Source organism: Rhinoraja longicauda, chromosome 2, assembly GCF_053455715.1.
Source record: "Rhinoraja longicauda isolate Sanriku21f chromosome 2, sRhiLon1.1, whole genome shotgun sequence".
NCBI lineage: Eukaryota > Metazoa > Chordata > Chondrichthyes > Rajiformes > Arhynchobatidae > Rhinoraja > Rhinoraja longicauda.
Window position 1 is genome coordinate 42,949,104 of NC_135954.1, and position 22,863 is coordinate 42,971,966.

General features: G+C 44.3%; 1 protein-coding gene across 1 annotated transcript in view; it reads left to right on the forward strand.

Annotated features, from left to right (window-relative positions):
- blvra (biliverdin reductase A) overlaps window positions 1-22,441 on the forward strand; it is a 53,922-nt gene extending 31,481 nt beyond the window's left edge. The window contains exons 5-7 of the mRNA XM_078418284.1: window positions 238-345; window positions 2,975-3,146; window positions 19,628-22,441. Coding sequence (XP_078274410.1) covers window positions 238-345; window positions 2,975-3,146; window positions 19,628-19,901 — 554 coding nt within the window. The 3' untranslated portion in view covers window positions 19,902-22,441. The remainder of the gene's footprint in view (window positions 1-237; window positions 346-2,974; window positions 3,147-19,627) is intronic.
- The last annotated feature ends 422 nt before the right edge of the window (window positions 22,442-22,863 follow it).

The following is a 22,863-nucleotide window of genomic DNA, read 5'->3' on the forward strand; positions in this document are numbered from 1 at the left end:
AAAATTGAGAGGAGTAAACCAAGATATTGTGGTATTACCTGGACTAAAGGGTATAATTACACCGTCATAAGCTTTCAATCACAACTTCCAGCACAATATAAATGTTGATATTTTATAACAGAGGGAAACATGACAAGAGGTACATGCAGAATTAATCATTTCAATCTGTTCTAGAATATGAAATGTTATTATCTACTGTTTATACGCTGATGTTATGCATTTTTTTCTGATATGCAGGAAAGATTTTACATGTGGAGCACATAGAACTACTGACAGCAGAGTACAATCTGTTGAAACAAAAAGTGACCAGAAAAGAACTGATGGAGGGTACTCTACATTTCACAGGTAGCCATAATAACCAAATACCTGCACCTGAAAAGCAGCATAAATTAACATTATGATATGAAAAAGTGAAAACTTGTTTCCACAAATTTTGCTATTAACATGTCTGTTTAATTTACCAAAGTGATAGCTGATGTAAGGAGTTTCCTCCGTCTACAACAGATTACTCTGCCACATTGTGACAATAGGTGAGGAAACGTTGTAAAGCAGGGGGGTGCTTACAAATGCAAATTATTTTATTATTTTCAACCAAAATAATGAAGGGACTTGCATTTGTACATATTCAAACCATTCCACTGTTTTACCACACTTTAGAATGTTCTAAGATCACAAAAGGAATCTTATAAGAGTATATATTTTGCATTTTTCCTTTTCTACCATTTGAGGATTCTCAACTCTTCACTAATCTACATGTTGGCCATACTTTTTTTTTGTGTGTGACTGGTGAGGAAAATAAAACAACTAAGGACTATTGCGGTTGCACTGTCCTAGTATTCATAACACTAGTGAATGCCCTATATTTAAATTGAGACAGCATCAGTTAACAGCCTTTTATGCAAGATCAATAACTATACTTTAATGAATTTTATTTTTTGACTGTAAAATACTTTAGCACGAAAGTCATATAATAAATGGAAGGTTTTTTACTGAACCAAACCTGTAAGCTGTAGTGGAGAAAAAAAATGCTGGAGGAACTCATTGCGGATCCTGATGCAGGGACTCGACCCGAAATGCCAACTATCCTTTTTGCTCTTCACCCACTAGGGATGCTGCTTCACCCATTGAGTTCATCCAACAGTTAATTACTAGCTCCAAACTGCAGTTGTCGGGGCCATTTATGTTTAGACTAGCTACTGTTGGCATATTATATTATTTTGTCTAGATATATCTTGCTGTATTATTTTGGACACTTGGGGGCGGTCATTAGATGTACAGGGTGGTGTATATATGTGGGCATTAGGGACAGCGAGTGGCAGACACAGGGAGGGAGAGCATACAGATCTCACCGGAACTGGACAGACCGGAGACCTGGGACTGAGCAGCCAGCCACAACTTGTATGCGGAATAAAGTAAGCCTGGTATGTCCATCTCCTCGTTTGTACAACTACTTCAATAATCAACCAATTAAACTGGAAATAACGACTGGAAGATCTGTTCTATTAGGTCTGCGTAAGATCACTCCTACTTCCTGTGTAGTAATGGCAAGTGGAAAAGAAGTCGCTGGAAAAGTCGGAAAGTTGCCATTACATTTTAAGTGAGAACTGGCTCTATGAGTGAGACTGGAGCTTGTGAATCAACTGGACGGAACAAGGATTGTTTTATTTCACAAGCCTGACGCCGCTATGCCCAATCAACTGGACAGGGTCGCCACCTGCGCTTATCTGACTAACGGAGATTGGAAACCCCGAAAGCCAACACGCAGGGAAAGTGGGTACGTACAGCATTAAGTGTTATTGGAGAAGCTAGATATGATAGGCTGTATTGGAAAACGGCTGCTGTAATGGAGAATTGAGAACAAAGAAGTGACCTTGAGAATCGCAATAATATCAGTTGTTTGAAATTTTTGTGCTGCCACAGCTTAAAGGGATAATGTACAATTTTGTCTGTGGTCAGATCTGATGCTCAGTCACAAGATGGCGATATCGGAAAGGATTCTGAAAAGGAAAAAAGGGTTATTAAATACACTGGCAAAGGCTTGGAATTGTTCATTCAAGCTATGGTTAATGGAAATGCTGAAAGAGCTCATGAAATCAAATGAAAATGTAAATGAAGTACAATCTAACCTGATTCAATTAATCAAGCTCTGTGATGAAATCAAAGAAAACTACAAGTCATTGGTGAATTTACCACTGCCTGAAGATGGAACTCGAAAGGTAAAATCAATGGGTTCAACAAACAATGGAAGCCATGGAAGCATTTAACGGCTTTATACAAGATGCAAAGGTGTGGTTATCTGATGTTGGTCAGCAAACTACACACTCCATTGCTGGAGGTGCCACACAACAGAGTGTTGTAAACTCAAATGACATTGGACCTGATGACAGTGTTTCAAATGTCGTAAAACCTAAATTAAGCCACAAATCTAGTTCTTCATCATGTGCATCTTCAACATCCTCTGCTCGCATTAAAGCTCAGGCAGAAAAGGCTGCTCTCATGGAACGGGTTGCCGCCCTGAAAGACAAGCATGAGATTGAGGCACAAGAAGAACAATTGAAAAGAGAGGAAGAACAATTGAGAGGACAATTGAAAATAAAAGAACAACTGAGAAGAAAGAAAGATCAACTGGAACTAGATACTGAACTGGCAGCAACCAATGCAAGAATCAATGTACTTTGAGGCCATGGGATCAAGAAGCAGCTCTAGAGTATCTGATGGGATGAATTCTTGCATGCGAAAAGGAACTGTTCATCTATTCATTTCCCTCTACAGATGCTGCCTGACCCACTGAGTTCCTCCAACAGTTCTCTGCTCAAGATTCTAACATTTGCTGTCTCGTGTCGCCAATTATTTTAAAGATATTTATCATAATTGTATTGTGTAGGATATCTCATCAAATTATTTTTATCTGCTTACATTTGAAGAGTATTGTTGCTGCAAAGCAAAGGCATTAAAAATCCTTATTATCTTCTAGGTGGACCTTTGAATAGGCAACACAACGGATTCCCTGCCTTTAGTGGGATATCCCGTCTGACTTGGCTCGTAGATTTGTTTGGTGAACTCACATTCAAATCTGCTACACTCAGTGAGGATCTAAAGCAACAACACTGGAATATGACAGCACACTTGCACACAAAGGATAACAGGTTAGAAATTCAGATATCAGTCGTGTGTCAATCTAGTTCTACTAACACCAAGTAGTAGAAATTAGATATTTGTCAAGGCAAGTTTATTGTCATGTGCACAAGTACGGTGAGGTACAGGTATAACTGGCACTTAGGCGGGTAACATACAAACCATAAAGTATACATGTATTACACAAATTCTGCAAGAAAGTGAAAAGAACATGACTACAACAAAAACAAGATATTAGGGCAAAATACAATCAGCAAAACATAACTGAAGAACAGATATCACAAAGTACTGGAGTAACTTAGCCGGTCAGGCAGCATCTATGGAGTACATGGATAGGGATTGTTTCGGATTGGGACCCTTCATCAGCCTAATTGTAGAGGATGGGGAAAGAAAGCTGGAAGAGAGGATGGGCAGGACAAAGCCTGGCAAATAGAAAGTGGAAACAGGTGAGGGGAGGTTTTCATAGGCAGATGGACAAAGGCCAAAGATGAAAATACAGAAGGAATGAGACAAAAGGATCGAAGAATTACGTATTGAAAAGCAAGAGGAAGGAATGTAGGTGGGAGGGGGAGGTGAGAAATAAGTGTGAGTCCAGGTGGGGCACGGGGGGGGGGGAATAAAGGGAGATGGGGAAGAAGAGGGAGGAGATGTGGTTTAGTTACCTAAAAATTGAGAATTCATTGTTCATACCATTGGGTTGTAAGCTACCCAAGTAGAATATGAGGTGCTGTTCCTACAGTTTGCACGTGGCCTCACTGTTTCAATGGAGGAGGCCCTTAACAGAAATATCAGTATGGAAAGCATTGCCCAATTTCCTCTAGAGAGGCAAAATAAGAACTAATAACACCTGTAAAAGGGTATGCCTCTGTCACATTATAGCTGAAAGTCAATGGGAGTATTCAAGGACCAACAGTGAAAGATGGAAATCAGAAATTTAAAGTCATGCTACCTCTTAGTGCAGTAGAGTGCCATACTATCTTTTGATTCAGAGACTAAGTTTCAAAGTTATACAGATTAAAATGTTTGATTAAAGATTGTGTAATCTTAATTTACCACTGATCCTGCACTACAGTTGTTTGCTTTTCGATATCTAGAAATTGTACTGTACTTTAAAAAGATGCATTAAAGCAGTACTTAAAGAAAAACTTACCACCAAGAAGATGGGCGGCACAGTTGTACAGTTAATAGAACCGGTAGCTTGCTATATCAGAAACCAAGGTTCAATCCTGACCTTCGGTTCTGTTTGCACCAAGTTTGCACGGTCTCCCCATGACTGCCTGGGTTTATTTTGGGTGCTTTGGTTGCTGCCCACATCCCTAAAATCTGGATTGGTAGATTAATTGAGCACTGTAAATTCTGCAAGAGAGTGAAAAGAACCTGTGTAGGTAAGCAGTAGAATATGAGGACAGTTGATGAGAATGTATAGAGAATTTAAAAATAGGATTAATGTAGGATTATTGTAAATGGGTAGTTGATAGTCAGTGTGGACTCGGTGGGCCAAAGGGCCTGTTTCTATGCCGAGTCTCTATGGCATGATTAAAGGATGCTTGGACTCTCCAAGTGAAGTAGGAAGGCTTGGAAATGCTTAAATTAAAACCAAAGTTATCCTCAATCCACTGTAAGGGATTCTGCAGTGTGTGAACATGGCTAATCATGGGCTTTGTACGTGCACAACACTGTCGCACAATTGATGTCAAAATATGTATTGCACGCTGCTTGATGTCTCCAGAAATGGCCACTGGCCTCCTCATGCATGTAGCCACATGACCACTGGCCTCTGTGAGAATGTGTAAAATTTCTAGCTTGTTTTCTTTTTTGGCATAATGAGGATTTTGTGGTCATTGAACTGCCTCATTCATTTGTCGAATACTTTTGTGAACTAATTTAGCAGCATGAATGTAAAAGTGTGTCACAGAAAATGTTACTCTCAATGACATTCTTAGACGAACATGGAGAAAACCTCAATTAAATTTTGTAATTAAATTATCATTATATTAGATCAATAGTTGAGTCTACTTTCTGTGACAATTTATAGCTTGCATGTTTTTTTTTGGGGGGTATTAAAAGTGATAATGGGCTTGAGTAGGGATCCATGCAGCCTGGCAGAGTCTATGAGGGTCCAATAGTTAATAACTTGATGTCTAAAGCATTGCATACAACAGTATATCAATCCTGAACTCGGGAACCTGATATCATGGTACAGCATGGAAAGGATTGAGGGAGTAATCAGCAATAGAGAAAAGATCAGGGACATGGAGTAAGTTCAATTGAGGGTGGAGACACCAGGGGGTCAGGGAATGGGGAAATCAGGGTGAATGGTGGGTGGAGATGATTGGGAAGAAAAGTACAGAAGTTGTGTTAATTGTTAATTCTTTAAGTTTCTAGCAGTCCATAGACTCACGGGAGGGATATAATTAGTGGATCAGAGGTGTATTCTAGAATTATTATTACGTGACCTCTGTTGGATAGATGGACAAATGGATAATCCAGCAAGGCTCTAGGACCAAGGGTGCCGGAAAATCGATGGTGTACCTGTACTTGATCCAGTGCTTATGCTACTCAGAATGACTGCAAAAGGATGTACAAAGGATTCCAGTTTTTCTTCTCGTATGTCTGCGGTAATCGGCAGGGATATTGAAATATTCCTGCTTCTGGGGTATTTTATTTCATAATTTAGGAACAGATATTATTTACAATGTTATAAATTTATATCATCCTTGCAGTACTCACCACATGTCCAATCAGATCCACTGGGAGAATAAATGTTATAAACATCTTTCGTAATCTTTAACCTGTTCAATGCCATGGGTTTTTTTTCACTATTGGCCATGACCCGAGTATACTCGGGGGTGGCACTGAACAGGTTAATTATGTTGATTTTGGGTCCTGCAAGTTGAATGGCCATGTTGGGAGAGGCTGTGTTGAAGCTAAGTGCTTTGTTGTGGATTAGTTCTGAGGCTGTGGCTTGTGCAGCTTCGGCCAGGAGGTCGATCGGAGGAAGATGCAGGATAAGGTAATGTCTGGTTTTTTTGTGTAATGAGGCGCAGCAAAGTCGGGTCAAGTCAGACAGAACTATAGTGACAGGAGACTCGTTTGTTAGGAGGACAGACAAAAGATTCTGTGACAGCAAATGAGACTCCATCATGGTGTGCTGCCAGGGTGCAGGATATCTCAGAGTGGCTGCAGGCCATTCTCAAGGTGGAGGATGAGCAACCAGAGGTCATTGTACACATTGGTGCAAATTACATAGGGGATAAATAAAAGGGATAGGGTCCGGCGGAGTGAATATTGGGATTTAGATAAAAGATGAAAAAGCAGAGACCTCAGGGGTAGTGATCTCCAGATTACTCCTAGTGCCACATGATAGGCAGATAGGCAGGTGGCTGAGTATTTTGTGCAGGGGGCAGGGATTCTGATTTTTTTACCATTGGGATCTCCTCTGGGGCAGAGGTGACCAGAGGGACGGGTTGCATCTGAATTGCATGTGGGCCAATATCCTAGTGGGCAGATTTGTTAGTGCTATTGGGATGGTTTAGAGTAGATTGGGAGGGGACAGGATCCAATGCAGTATTGAGGCAGGTGGGAGGCTAGACGTCGGTACAAAAGTCAATTACAGCAACTTCAGTAGACAGGATTGGCAGGAACATAGCAGGAAGCAAGGAAAGACGTTTGGATTAAATAGCATTTATTTCAATGCTAAAGACCTGACAGGTAAAACAGATTTACTAAGGGTGTGGATAGGTACATGCGACTGGGACATTTTAGCCATTACAGAAACCTGGCGATGGAAGGGACAGGACTGGCAGCTTAATGTTCCAGGATACAGGTGCGACAGGTGAGATAGAAGTGAGGGTAAATGAGGCGGGGGAGTTGTTTTATTTATTAAGGAGAGTATCACAGCAGATATCAAAGCTGACATTAATGGGGCTAAATGGATGGAGTTATGAAATTAAAAGGAGATGATCACCCCACCCACACTCTCCCTACGTACTTTCTCCTACAACTGCAAAAGGTGTATCACCTTTCCCTCTACCTCCTCCCGCACCTCCATTCAAGGACCCCAGTAGCCTTTCCAGGTGAGGCAGAGGTTTACATACACCTCTTCAAATCTCATCTACAACATTTGGTGCTCCAGACATGTCCCCCCTCATATCGGCGAGACCAGGTATAGATTTGGCAACTGTTTCGCTGAACACTTGCGTTCTGTCCACCAAAACCTGCTGGATTGCCAACTATTTTAACTTCCCTTCCCATTCTCATACTGACATTTCTGTCCTTGGCCTCTTCCAATGCCAGACTGAGGCCACGTGCAAACTGGAACAGGATCTTGTGAGTAGCTTACAAGCCAACAATATGAACATTGAATTTTAGTAATACCCCCATCATCCCTCTTTCTTTGCTGTGTCCCACCCTGCACAGGCCTGATGCTCACCCATTTCTCCCAGGATTCTGCCTTTTCCCACCCTCCATTCCCATTCACCTATTCCTTCCCTCTGGCTTTACATGTTGCTACACATCTCTCCTTATTAGACATCCCTTTGTCTCCTTTTCACCTCTTGTCTTTGTCACAAACTCCACACATCAGCCAACCCCCACCCCCCGTCCAACCTGTATCCACCTATCAATTGACAGGCTTTGTCCCATATCCACTTTTTTTTCCAGCCCTCTCCCCCCCCCCCCCCCCCCACTACAATCAGTCTGAAGAAGGGTCCTGACCCAAAATATCATCTTATGGCGAGTCGTAGGCGAAGTACGTTGAGGTAGACGTTTGTTGTAATATTAACAACCGTGACAACCAACGCACCAAACGACAGACAACCATAATTCTTACTGTCTCTCTCGGAGTTCTAAACCAGACTGCCTTGCACCTTTACCTGCGCACCACCTGACCTCTTCTATGAATCAGAGGGTTCGATGGTCTGGACCAATCCCTGTGCCCCTACATGACCCCCCCCCAGAACCCTCGGCGCGGTACCGGGCAGGTGCCCGGACCACCCGACCGGAGCGGGTGCGGAGAGGAGAGGGAGGCCCCGCCGGGGGTGGGGACGGGGAAACCGGCACCGCGGGAGGAGGGGGAACTGACGGAGCCGGAGGCGGCAGTGGCAAGGCGACCGGGGGAAGAGGAGTCCCGAACGGGGGCAGCGAGGGGGAAAACTGCTGTACGGGAGCTGCGGCCGGAGGTCGGCCCCGGCGAGGAGGTTGAGCCGCTGTGACGGGCTGGTCTGGGTCCAAAGGCTGGACTTTCAGAAGGCCTTCGACAAGGTCCCACATAAGAGATTGGTGTACAAACTTAAAGCACACGGTATTGAGGGTTCAGTGTTGAGGTGGATAGAAAATTGGTTGGCGGACAGGAAGCAAAGAGTAGGAATAAACGGGTCCTTTTCAGAATGGCAGGCAGTGACTAGTGGGGTACAGCAAGGCTCAGTGCTGGGACCCCAGTTATTTACAGTGTATATTAATGATTTGGACGAGGGAATTGAATGCAACATCTCTAAGTTTGCGGATGACACGAAGCTCGGTGGCAGTGTTAGCTGCGAGGAGGATGCTAGGAGGCTGCAGAGTGACTTGGATAGATTAGGCGAGTGGGCAAATGCATGGCAGATGCAATATAATGTGGATAAATGTGAGGTTATCCACTTTGGCGGCAAGAACAGGAAAGCAGAGTATTACCTGAATGGTGACCGATTGGGAGAAGGGGAGATGCAATGTGACCTGGCGCTGAGCCTCCGCGAGCTCCTGGAAATCCACCCCGGAACTTACCTCGGCAACCGGGGAAACCGCCGGTCTGGACAGGGCATCCGCCACGGCGTTTAGTTTTCCCGCAATGTGCCGAACGTCGGTGGTAAATTCCGAAACGAAAGTGAGGTGTCTCTGCTGGCGGGCCGACCACGGATCGGAAACCTTCAAAAAAGCAAACGTCAGTGGCTTGTGGTCAGTGAAAGCCACGAAAAAGCGACCCTCTAAAAAATAGCGAAAATGACGGATCGCCAGGTAGAGGGCCAGGAGTTCCCGATCGAAGGCACTGTAAGCTATTTCGGGGCGAGTGAGCTGGCGGCTGAAAAACGCCAAAGGGTGCCAGAGGCCGTTAACCTGCTGTTCTAAGACGCCCCCCACCGCCACGCCGGAGGCATCGACGGTGAGGGCGGTGGGGGCAGAGGGGGCAGAGGAGCGCGGGTGGACGAGCATGATGGCGTTCGCGAGGGCCAGCTTGGCTGCCGCGAAAGCCGCGTCGGCAGCAGGGGACCACACGAGCTCGGTGGGGTTACCCGCGAGGCATTGGAAAAGGGGGCGCATGATCCGAGCTGCCGCCGGGACGAATCGGTGGTAAAAATTCACCATGCCTACAAACTCTTGTAACCCTTTGATAGTGTCGGGGCGGGGGAAAGAGCGGATAGCAGCCACCTTCTCGGGCAAGGGAACGGCACCGGCCTGTGTGATCCGATGACCCAGGAAATCGACTGAGGATAGTCCGAATTGGCATTTGGACGGGTATAGGATCAGACTGTGGTCCTGCAACCTTTGGAATATGGAGCGCAGGTGGGACCGGTGTTCGTGAGCCGATCGACTTGCCACGAGAATATCGTCCAGATATATGAACACAAAAGGCATACCCCGACCCACATGATCCATGAGGCGTTGAAACGCTTGGGCGGCGTTTTTGAGGCCGAAAGGCATCCGCAGCCACTCAAAAAGCCCGAACGGGGTGATCGTGGCGGTCTTAGGGATGTCTGCAGGGCGAACCGGGATCTGGTGATACCCTTGGACTAAGTCCAGTTTTGAGAATACCGTGGCACCCTCTAGGCTGGCAGAAAAATCCTGAATATGCAGGATCGGGTATCGGTCAGCCGTGGTGATGGCGTTCAGACGTCGGTAATCGCCACATGGTCTCCACCCCCCAGATGCTTTTGGGATCATGTGTTCGGTGAGGCCCACGGGCTGTCTGACGGGCGTATGATCCCCAGCCGTTCCAAAGTGAGGAACTCTTCGCGAGCGACTGCCAGCTTATCAGGGGGTAGGCGTCGGGCTCGGGCGAAAACAGGCGGTCCCTCCGTAGGGATGAAGTGCACGACTCCGTGCTTGGCGGCAGGTGTGTCGAATCGCTGGACTAGGAGCTCCGGGAATTCAGCGAGTATCGCAGCAAACGGGTCGGAGGTCGTGGTGACGGCCTGGACGGTCGGGCTGGATGACACGGAAACCGAAGGAGCGGGGGGGTCAACGCTACTGGATGACGGCTGCAGGCTCTTCCCGCGGACGTCAGGGATCAATGAAAAAGCCCAAAGGAAATCCGCTCCCAGGATTGCCTGGCCTACATCTGCGATGATGAAAGTCCAGTTGTTGGTCCTGGAACCAAAGGACAGGGACATGTCCCGTGTTCCGTAGGTACGGACAGGGCTGCCGTTGACCGCAATGAGTGGGGGGCCAGTCTTACCTGATCACGCAAGGTAGAGGCGATGGTTCTGGCCGATCGAGATTGCCTCTACATTTGATCGGCCGAGGCATTTCCCGAGAATGTGCAGGGGCTTCTACAGTTGCGTGCCGCTGCTCCCCACCGCCTATGAAAGAAACACCAGCCGCGCTGGTGTGTTTCTATGTCGCGGGCCTGTTTCCAAAATGGCCGCCGTCTACGTAGCACCTTGGCGGGTTTTTTGAAAAGTGGCGGGCGGATGGGCGCCATCTTGGCCGCGCGGTCGGTCGCTCACCGGTGTGGAAACCCGATTTACTGAGCCAGGGCGCCTCGCCTTTGCCGCGACCAGTGCGTCCGCCTTTTCTGCGAAATCCATCGGGTCCCCGAAAGTAACGTCTGCTAGGACTACGCGAACGTCCTCTGGCAGCTTCTCGCGGAATGCCTCCTCGAACATGAGGCATTTGGTGTGCTCTCCCGCTAGAGTCATCATCTCCGTCATGAGGACCGACGGCGGTCGGTCCCCGAGCTCAGGTAAGTGCAGGAGTGTGCTGGCCTGCTGTTGTTGGCTGCGCCCAAAGGTTTTCAGCAGCAGCGACTTGAGGCCCGCATACTTGTCGGTTTCTGGCGGGTCGGTGACGTACTGTGCGACCCGTGCGGACGTCTCCGGCGGCAGGACGCTCAGTAGATGGTAGAACCTGGTCTCGTCCTCCTGTATTCCCCGGAGGTGGAACTGTGCCTCCGCTTGGGCGAACCACAGGCGTGGTTGGTGAGCCCAGAACGGGGGCAGATGAACGCCGACTGCGTTCGGCGTCGATGCCTCCCGATGGGACATCTTGGTGATCTGTGATCACGTCGGGGTCACCACTATGGCGAGTCGTAGGCGAAGTACGTTGAGGTAGACGTTTATTGTAGTATTAACAACCGTGACAACCAACGCACCAAACGACAGACAACCATAAATCTTACTGTCTCTCTCGGAGTTCTAAACCAGACTGCCTTGCACCTTTACCTGCGCACCACCTGACCTCTTCTACCAATCAGAGGGTTCGATGGTCTGGACCAATCCCTGTGCCCCTACAATCTATCAATTAGCTGCACAGATGCTGCCTGACATGCTGAGTTACTCCAGTATCTTGTGTTTTGCTCAGGATTCTGGCATCTGCAATTCCTTGTATCCCCAAATTCATGAGAAGTATTTGGCACATTTTTGCTTTCAAGAATCATTATTGTAGCTTATTTCCCTTTAACTGCTTTAAGACCCTCCCTGCCTGTGTCACAGACAGTAGCAGCTTGCTAGACTGGTTAGATTGGAAGGGGATCAAGCACAGAAAAGAGGGGGTGTAAGAAAATAACTGCAGATGCTGGTACAAATCGAAGGTATTTATTCACAAAATGCTGGAGTAACTCAGCAGGTCAGGCAGCATCTCGGGAGAGAAGGAATGGGGGACGTTTCGGTCAAACGTCACTCATTCCTTCTCTCCTGAGATGCTGCGTGACCTGCTGAGTTACTCCAGCATTTTGTGAACAGAAAAGAGGGGGAAGGGTGGAGGTTGGGGAAATGTTGGAAATGGGATTCAGGAAGGGATTCAGGAAGGGGATCAACAGGGATTGAATTGAGTAACAGGACTTTGGTCTCCTGGGGAACTGCCCATGGAGAAGAACCTGGGTGTGGCTCCAAGCCTCTGCAATCAACAGAATCTGGGCTCACAGATTGAGTTGATTATTAGTTGACCCAAATTATTTTTTCCAATTAAAGAAGCATGGGAGGATATTTTAAACAAAGGAAAGATAATCATAGGGGAGTGGATCGGGGACGTTTGAAAGTACACACACAGTTCTTTACTTTCACATCAAGAAACTCCTCACTTTACTGTGAGGTAACTATGCACGCCCTGGGTCACAACCGATCCTATTACTGTTGTTAAATACTTGAACTGAGCTGTGCATGTTGATGATATCATCACATGCAGGAAATATGACAAGTAAATGAAACCTGCGTTAGAGGGATTGATGTCCAAAAGTTCCTGTTCCCATTTCCTTACTGGCAGTGCCAGAAAAAGGCACAAATATTTCAAAACAGGCAAATGTTTTTTTGTGCCCTGTAATGGCTAATAAACAGGTGCAAGAGGATCCAAGTTCAATGCACTCGAAAATTTATCCCATGCCATTAATTAAAAACCTTCTCCACAAGGAAATCTTTCTTATATCATAAATGAATGTTTACCTGATCATCCTACAAAAATTATTGTAATGATGACAGAAATAGTGAAAATATTTCATTTCTTTTATAAGAGACTAGAACAGGGTGGGCCCAAAGCTTCACTGCATTGGTCTAGCACCCTCCCCTCCCCCACTTCCCTCCTCCACTCCCCTCCCCCTCCACTCACCCACTCCATCCCCCCTCAACCTCCTTATCCCCCCCTTCCTCACCCCTGCACCCAATCCATTCCCCCTCAACCCAGGCATCAGTCAGACCCCCCCACATCCCCCTCCCCTGCAAGAGATTAATATATATTAATTGATATATAATATAACATTTTATATTCTTATAATTTTCTTAATATTATTATTATATTACATCATTATTATTTTTATTATTATCCTGGAGGTGTGTGTGTGGTGTGCCGCGCTGCCCGCTGGGGATTGTAGTCCAGTGATTGTCCGGGGGGGGGGGGCGGGAGCGTGGACTACACCTCCCAACGGGCAGCGCGGCGGCGGGAGGCGTGCACAAGATGGCAGAGCGGGAGGAGAAGAAGGAGAGCGGCCGCCATTGTTGTTGGAGTCGTCGACACCGCTGTTGGTTGAAGCGGGCACTGGAGGAGACGTGGGAGGAGGTGGAGAAGAAGCTGCCCGCTGGGGTTTGTAATCCGGTGATGGTCCGGGGCGCTGGGACCGCCGGGAGTGGGGACTTGACGACGCTGTTGGTTGAAGCGGGCGCTGGAGGAGACAGAGGGGAACTCGGGCGGGTCCCGCCTCCCTTCGAGCTCCCATTGGCCAGATCACATCCCGCCCTTGACCCTCATTGGCCGGGCAGCTGTTGGGCTCCCATTGTGACGTCGAATGCGGCTGACGGCCAGGACAAATGGAAAAGTGATTTTTAAAACTTTAAAAAGCCAATAACAAGGGAAGCTGGTTTTGACATGGCCGAGTGAGGACGTGCTCCGAGCTTCTCCACTGAACCTTCACATATTTATCTACAAATATAGCCATTTGACTCTTTTAAAAAAAAAGAACACAGTGTCGTGGTAAACTACAATCAACTCATTCTCGATGCCCAGAAGGATTAAGACACGCGGGGAGAGCAGTAAATTAACTAAACAGATCGATAAGTATCTGTTGGCCGCCAGCCAAACAGCAGATAAGATGGCGGAGGGTGCGGAGCTAAGTGCAGGGTACGAAATGATTAACACTATCCGCACCGAAGTGAAAGCCCTACAAGCGGAGATAATGGCTGAGTTTCGTGCAACAGCTCTAACTATGCGGGAAGAAGTAGTTAAAGAACTTTGCTCCACATTGACCTCACTACAAACAACAATAGCCGACCATGCTAACAAAATCTCTGCACTGGAAGACTCACAGAACGATGTTACGGATAGGCTAGCAGAGCTTGAGACCCGGTGCGCTTCCCTAGCGTCAGATAACATTAAGCTCAAGGCTGCGGTGGATAACCAAGAAAATCGCTCGCGTCGTCAGAACTTACGCATTGTAGGCCTACCTGAGGGCGAGGAGGGCAACAATCCTACAGCATTCATGGGTCCTTTTCTGAGGGAACTCCTGGGTGAGGGAGCTTTGACCACCACACCGGTTGTTGATAGAGCGCACCGCACCTTCCTGGCCAAGCCACCTCCGGGCCAGCCTCCGAGAGTGATGCTGGTGCGGTTGCACTACTACCAGACGAAGGAGAGGATTCTCCGCGCATTGCGTGAATGTAGTCAGCTGTCCTATCATGGGAAAAGGATCCACATATTTCTGGACTATTCTGCCGCACTTGCACGACGCAGAGCGGAGTTTAAGGTCGTGAAAGCACAACTCCACCAGGCGGGTGTGAAGTTCGGTCTGATTTACCCTGCTAAGTTACGGCTAACTTTCCAGGAGTCCACCCACACGTTCGACAGTCCCGAGGCTGCGCTCCTCTTCTGCCGGACTTCTATACAACCTGCGACGGAGCGACCGGGCGACAGAGAATGTAGTATCCTTTTCAAACACTGATCACTGTATCTGGACTGTTTAATTTCAGGGAAACAGAACTCTAAGAGAAGCTTTTTCTTTACTGACTCTCAGGGCTAGATAATTTTTTAAGTTCTGCAGTAATTTGTTGCAAACAGCTCAGTTGGTTGTCTCTATTTTACTCAGACTCAGTGACATGTTTATGATTTACCTCTGACCAACTGTTGTACCTGACTATGTTTACTGTCTATTAGAGTTATGGTTAGATGCTAAGTTTATTTTTGTTAATGGTTCAGTGGAGTTACTCTGTTTGTTTTATGACAGAGAACGTCTGTGTTTCTTTACACAAGCGTTTGTTGTGACAGGGGTTTGGGTTCAAGGTGCCTTAGTAGGGAAGGTGCCAAGGGGTGGGGATAGGTGGGACGTAGGGCGGTGGATGGGATGGGGGGGGGGGGTTAGACTGGGAGCAGAGATATGGTTTTTCTTTTTGTTTTATGGGGGGTGTTTTTTGTTTTTTGTTGGTTTTTTTTGTTCCTCCCCCCACGTGTGTGTGTATACCTAGGCTACTTTATGGCGGCGGACACGGTTAAGTATTGTCTCCTATATTTCAAATGGCTGACTTAACTACGACTCAGAATAGTGTTCATTTTGTTTCCTGGAACGTCAAAGGTTTAAACAAGGCTACTAAACTAAACCGAATAATGTCTCGTGTGCAACATTTAAAAGTAGATATATGTTTTCTACAAGAGACACACTTATGTGCCTCAGATATCTCAAAACTCAAAAGGGGATGGGTTGGACATTTATTTCATTCTAAGTTTAATTACAAAGCCAGGGGCACTGCAATTTTAATTAATAAAAATATTACTTTTGAACTATTGAGCTCTATTACTGATCCCAATGGACGTTATGTTATTGTATCAGGTGTCATCCAAAACACTCCCGTAGTCCTTCCTTGCGTGTACGCACAAAATTGGGATGATAGTTTATCTCTAAGTTATTTTCTACATTACCCGTTCTTGACAACAGTTTTTTAATTATAGGGGGGGACTTTAATATGGTTCAAGATACAGCTCTTGATAGATCATCCACCAAGGACTATGTCCCTTCCAACTCTGCCAGGGTTTTGGCCTCTCATGCTGAACAGCTCGGCCTAACTGACCCCTGGAGGTTCTTCTTTCCATCAGACAAAGCATTTTTTTTTTCTCATCCCCACCATACATACTCTCGGATAGATTTCTTTCTTGTGGACGACAGACTTTTATCAAACCTTAAGTCATCTGAGTACCACAGCATTGTTATATCCGACCACGCCCCCACTTCTATGGAGATCAATTTATTAAAAAGCTATGTTCCAACGAGGCAGTGGCGCTTTAATTCCCCAATGCTGTCTGATAAGATATTCAAGGACTATCTTACCTCTCAAATTGGATTTTATTTTGAAATTAACAAAACTCCTGATGTCTCCCAATCAATTCTATGGGAAGCTTTTAAGGCTTATTTAAGGGGTCAGATAATATCTTTTGTTTCATATGCCAAAAAGTCAGAGGCAAAGAAACTGTCTCAAATCTCTGAGGAAATTTTAAAATTAGACAATCAGTATGCGATATCCCCATCTCCTGCTCTGTACAATAGGCGCCTGCATCTCCAGACTGAGTTTGACATGTTATCAACAACCAAGGCTGAAACACTTTTGCTTAAGTCTAGGCAACGTGTTTTTGAGATGGGGGACAAAGCAAGTAAACTTCTAGCCTATCAAGCTCGTTCAGTTGCTGCCTCCAGGCTGATTACTAAAATTAAATCACCCACTGGTGCTATTCTGTCTGATACAAGAGATATAAACAAAGCCTTTGCAAACTATTATTCCGATCTTTACTCGTCTGAAAGCCCCCCAGATATCTGGGACCAGGATCACCCACTTAACAGTATACGCTATCCTGTACTTGATGAAATGGTTTCCAGCAACCTCGGAAGACCGATTTCACTTCTTGAAATCCAAGAAGCCATTAAAGCCATGCAAAATGGTAAATCCCCAGGGCCTGACGGATATACAGTGGAGTTTTACAAGACATTTTTTCATCTTCTAGGCCCCGAACTACAAATTATGTACGATGAGTCGTTCCAGAAAGGCCAGTTGCCAGAGACATTGTCTCAAGCCTTGTTGCTTAAGAAAGATAAGGACCCGCTTCTGTGTAGTAGCAGAAGACCAATTTCTCTTCTCAATGTGGACCAAAAGATCTTGGCCAAAGTCCTTTATAACCGTCTTCGACATGTGGTCCCAGATTTAATATCAACGGACCAAACAGGCTTTATCCAGGGGAGGCACTCCTTTTTTAATACAAGGCGCCTGTTGGACATAGTTCATGCTCCAATTTCTGAACTCCCTGAATTTGTCCTCTCGTTGGACGCTGAGAAGGCCTTCGACAGGGTAGAGTGGACCTATCTTTTTTTTGTTCTTCAGAAAATGGGGATTAATGAAGATTTTATTTCATGGATGAAACTTTTATATTCAGCCCCTGTAGCTTCCGTTATCACTAATGACTTACACTCACCTTTCTTTCCCCTCAAACGAGGTACTAAACAAGGTTGTCCTCTATCACCATTGTTATTCGCAATCGCCATAGAACCTCTGGCTATCTGGCTCCGTAGCGAGGTTAGGTTCGAAGGCATTGTCAGAGGGGGGGTCACCCACAAAGTGTCTTTGTACGCGGATGATCTACTTTTATTTATATCGAACCCCAACTCTTCCGTTTCAGTTATTATATCTATGCTTGAGCAGTTTGGTAGATTCTCCGGGTACAAACTGAACATTCAGAAAAGTGAGCTTTTTCCGATAAACCCCACAGCCACAAGAATGCCTCATTCACATTTCCCTTTTAAGCGCATAGATAGTGGGTTTAAATACCTTGGCATTGTCGTCACTAAATCCTTCTCCCATATTTTTAATGCAAAATTTCTCCCCTTACTAGAACGTTGTAAACAAGATTTTAACCGTTGGTCTACTCTGCCCTTATCACTGGCCGGTCGCATTAACCTAATTAAAATGGTTACTTTACCAAAATTTTTATACCTTTTTCGACATATACCAATATTTATTAGGGGAAGCTTTTTTGTAAAATTGGACCAGACCATATCTTCCTTTTTATGGGGAAACAATCCACGGCGCATCAGGAAAGAGTATCTCCAGCGGTCCAAGTCAATGGGGGGGATGGGCCTTCCAAATTTCCTTAAGTATTATTGGTCTAATCTGGAAAACACTCCTCTTTGGGCACAAATGGAGCTGTCCTCGTGCCAGTACTCTCTTTGCTCTTTAGTTTGTTCAGGTTTACCGCTTACCTCTATTGCCTGTTCTATGCCCACCGTTACGCACACTTTAAAGGTCTGGATGCAATTCAGGAGACACTTTGGTCTTACAAGGCCATCCCTGTATTCTCCAATACATCGCAATTATTTGTTTAAACCATCATGTACTGATTTTACTTTTCAAACCTGATTTGATAAGGGTATCAGAACTGTTAATGATCTGTATGGTGATGGGACCTTCTTGTCATTTCCAGACCTGTCTGAACGGTTCAACTTGCCCCGATCACATCTATTTTGCTATTTTCAGGTCAGGCACTTCTTACAAAGGCAATTTCCAGAATTTCCAAGTCAGCCCACTTACTCTGAAATTGATTCTATTCTTCTTTTGAATCCCATTGCGCAGAGGCTGATTTCAATTATACACACTGAAATAGACTCCATTAAGCCTGAATCTCTCCATAATCTTAAGGTAGCTTGGGAACAGGATTTGGGGTTTGGCATGACGGATCGGACATGGGAAACTGTGCTGGGACTTGTTCACACTTCCTCAATTTGTGCTAGACATAGTCTTATACAATGTAAAATTTTGCATCGCACGCATTACACTAACGCTAGACTAGCAAGAATATTTCCCGGCACGAGTGACGCATGTAACCGTTGTCGACAAACACCTGCCGACTTGATTCACATGTTTTGGACGGCGATTTTTAAATCCCTTACGGATATATCCGGTATAGATATTCTACCTAATCCTCTTACAGCTCTTTTTGGTGCCCGATATCTAAAAGTAATTATGTCTTTTACTTCTCTTTTGGCTAGACGTCTTATACTTCTTAATTGGAAGCATGTATTGCCACCCACTCATAATAGATGGATCAAGGATGTGTTATATCACTTAAAGCTAGAGAAGATTAGATTCTCTCTCAAAGGTTTACAGGAAAGCTTTAAAGAAATATGGCTACCGTTTCTAAATTATGCAAAAACTTTAATGATTGTTTTAGAGAATGGGGATAAACCAAAGTGCTGACTGCTTATATGTCTGCCTACACTCTTCCTCCCTTGTCTGTAATCAAAATTTTGATTTTTTTTTGAATTTTTTGATTTTTTAAAACTTTGTATTTGTTTTACTAATGTCAATGTTTATCTCTGCGTCTGGGATGGGGCGGGGGGTGGGGGTGTATCTTTACGCGTATTGTTTGTTCATTGTTGAAATAATTGTAAAAACTAATAAACAGATTTTTTTTAAAATAAAAAGCCAATTACTTTTAAAATATATCACAAATTTGAACGAAACTTCCTGCAGCCCACCCAAGACAATGGTGAGTAAGGTGGGCCTAAAATTGTTGTGCTATCGTGTACCGTTTTGACTGTATTTCCAGAACGGATAAACAAACAATCAAACAAGATGAGAGTTTTGGTAATATATAGATATCAATTTCCTGATGACTTTAGTTGTGATTTTGAGTTTGCTTTTCCGGTCTCTCTGAAGTTAAAAGATTTGGGCTGATCGACCTGCTGAAACACCAGGTTGTACTGATGTATCAAGGAAACATGTGATATGGAATTTCAATTTACTATACCTTATCAATTGTCTGCTTTTTATTAACTCTGTTTTAGAGCCTTAACCTGGATTGAAGAAAGAGGACCAGGATTAAGACGTGGAAAGCAGATCAATTTCCAATTTAAATCGGACATTTTGGATCATCTTCCAGAAGTGCCCAATAACCATGGTGGACTATTCATGAAAGACCTCAATATGTTTGTCCAGAAGGTAGTAGGGAAAAATCTCACTGAATCCCCTGAAAGGAAACGCATCCTGCACTGCCTGGGCCTGGCAGATGAGATAAGGGCTTTCTGTGAGCAGTCTCCATCAAGTTGTCATGATTATTAAACTTTTACTTTTGCACGTATAATTGGCTATCTGTTAGATTGTTGGAATTTGTTGTGAGGATTAATATGTGTGCCTGTTTTAAAAAAAAATTCCAATGGATATAATTTCATTTGATCTCTTCAGAGCTTATGTTAAAACCAGAAAGTGATATATTTCATAATTATACAAAGTGGTTACTTACCAGCAGTTGGATAAATACCGATTTCATGGAATCTTTGTTTTGTTCTTTTATGATAGTGTTTGTTAAAACATCACATGTCTAGAAATACTATGATTTATTTTGGACATACCCTTTGTCTGAAGCAATAACTGGGGCAGGAGTTCGTAGTCATTAGTCTTTTGCTGTTAATTTTTTCCTGCTTGCTTACTAAAACTTGATACGTGTGATATTTGAGCCTTGAATATTACTTGTTTCCATAGCAACGCAGAATTATAAGACAGACATTTTCCTGTTCTCTTCTTTAGCAATGTTATATGTATGCAGGGAGATAATAAATTAAAAGATTACTACGTAAATATTTGTTAATCCATAAATTCTCATTATAGTAAGGTTAAAAATACACATTAATTCTTATTCCAACCACAATAATTTCAGCTATGTTTAGGTAAAATTGTAGCACACTCCACATCTTAATTTGTGATCTCCACAAGTTTGATTAGAGTAGTCCCTATGTGGCAACATATTTGATTATTATGCAAAACACAAAATGCTGGAGTAACTCACGCGTTAAGCAGCATCTGGAGAGGAAATGGATAGGTTACATTTTGTAGTACGGAGGAGAATGCTGGAAAAGAGGAGGGGGCGGGACAAAGCCTGACAAGTTTAGGTGGATACAGATGAGTGGGCTGATTGGCAGATAGATGGAGTAAGTGACAAAGGCTAGAGTTGAACAGGAGACAAAAGGGTGTCAGATAAGGAGAGAAGAGGAGTGAAATGTAAAACCAGAGGGAGGGTTATATGTGGAAGAGAACAGGGGCGAGGTGAAAGGGTGGTAGAGTGGGAGAAATAGGTGCACGCCGGCATGGTGTGGGAAGGGGGGTGGGGGCGGGTGGGTAGGAACACAGGAAAGAGAAAGGAGGAATTTCTCCCACTCCCCCCCCCCCCCCCCCCCCCACATCACCCATCTGTCTATATGCTTTGGCTTTACATTTAGTTCAGCACATTCTTAACTTTTACTAAAGCAATAAATAAGTGAAGCAAGACTTAGCATGTCTTCCTCCTTTTCCTTTGTCATGGAATTTGATGAATTTAGAAAATTACATGTGATGTGTCTTTAAATAATGACGCTGAAATTGAGCTGTCGATATTACAGATCCACTACTGATTTTCTGGCACTCTTGGTTCCAGAGTCTTGTTGGATTTTCTGTTTTGCTGAACCAACCAAGGTCACGGCTTCCAAAAGGAGTCGAACGGTACCAGAACGGTCTGCCTAGCCGCCGCAGAGCCGAAATACTGGCCCACAAAGTCAGCCTCTGGGAAAGGGCACAGGAGACAAATGTCACCTGCCAAAGTCCCAATGAGGTCAGCCACCTCACCCAGCCAAGTTGCCACATTTCCAAGGTGACTTCGGGGGGGGGATTCAAGTACGCTCTTGTAATTTTGTCTGGATTAAAGGAGATGCCAGATCTCCAGTTGCTGGAAAATTGGTGGTGGACCTGTATCATTATGCCTGTACACCCTAAGGATTGGAAAACTCTGGTTCCAAGAGGCACACTGTTGCAGTGTCAAGAATTTAATATATTCATTCACATCATTTGTTATTGTTTTATCATATGCAGAGGTCAGCAAAATTAATTAAAATATATTCATATGTATATTCATCTATATATCTGTATATTCAAACTCGGCAAGGCCAGCAGCATAATCAAGGACGAGTTGTACCTTCTCCCATCCCCCATCAGGCAAAAGGTATAGGAGTGTGAAAACGCACACCTCCAGATTCAGGGACTGTTTCTTCCCAGCTGTTATCAGGCAACTGAATCATCCTACCACAACCAGAAAGCAGTACTGAACTACTATCCACCTCTTTGGTGACCCTTGGACTATCCTTTATTGGACCTTGCTGGCCTTACCTTGTACTAAATGTTATTTCTCTTATCATGTATCTATACACTGTAAATGGCTCGATTGTAATCATGTATTGTCTTTCTGCTGACTGGATAGTACGAATCAAAAACTTTTCGCTGTACCTCAGTGCATGTGACAATAAACTAAACTGAACTGTATCAATTACCAGTTTACTACTTCAACAGAAAATTAACTAATGTTTCTAATAATACAAAAAATTTGGATATTATTAACAAAAGATTGTTTTAACAATCCTTGTGGTTCAGAAATGTAAACTCAGAGTAAAAATAGATCAGGATGCTAGTTTAATTGGTGGTATCACCATCATTGCAGGTTTGTGATATTCGTATATTCTCCAGTCTTGAAGATTACTTCAAATACACCATATCTGACGCTACCATGAAGATTCGATGTCCTATTACAATTCATGTTAACCATCACATTGCCTTGTCATCTAATAAAGTGAAACTGATTTACACTCTTATTCATTACTTATGAATTTTGTTCTTTTAAAAGATTATAATGCATGTAAGAACTAAATTACACAGTTAGACAAGTTTTAAAATAAGTTTACTGCAAGTATAGGGCACGCTGAAAATAGCAATAGAAAACCCACTAAATACACTTACACAAGTTTGTCCTCCCCACCCAAGATCATGAATCATGCATAAGTATATTTAACCGTCACCAGCATTATCTGCACTTCAATCATTATTATTTGACTGCTGTGAAATAGGAGAAGCATCCCACCTGTGCCATTACCAACCTTCACCTAATATTCAGCAGGAGTATTAGATATCATTGTAAACTAGAAACCCGGCTGATATTTTTCCACTTACTTTGCCCAGAGACATTGAAACCAATCACAGAGTAACAACATGTTACTGAGACCAA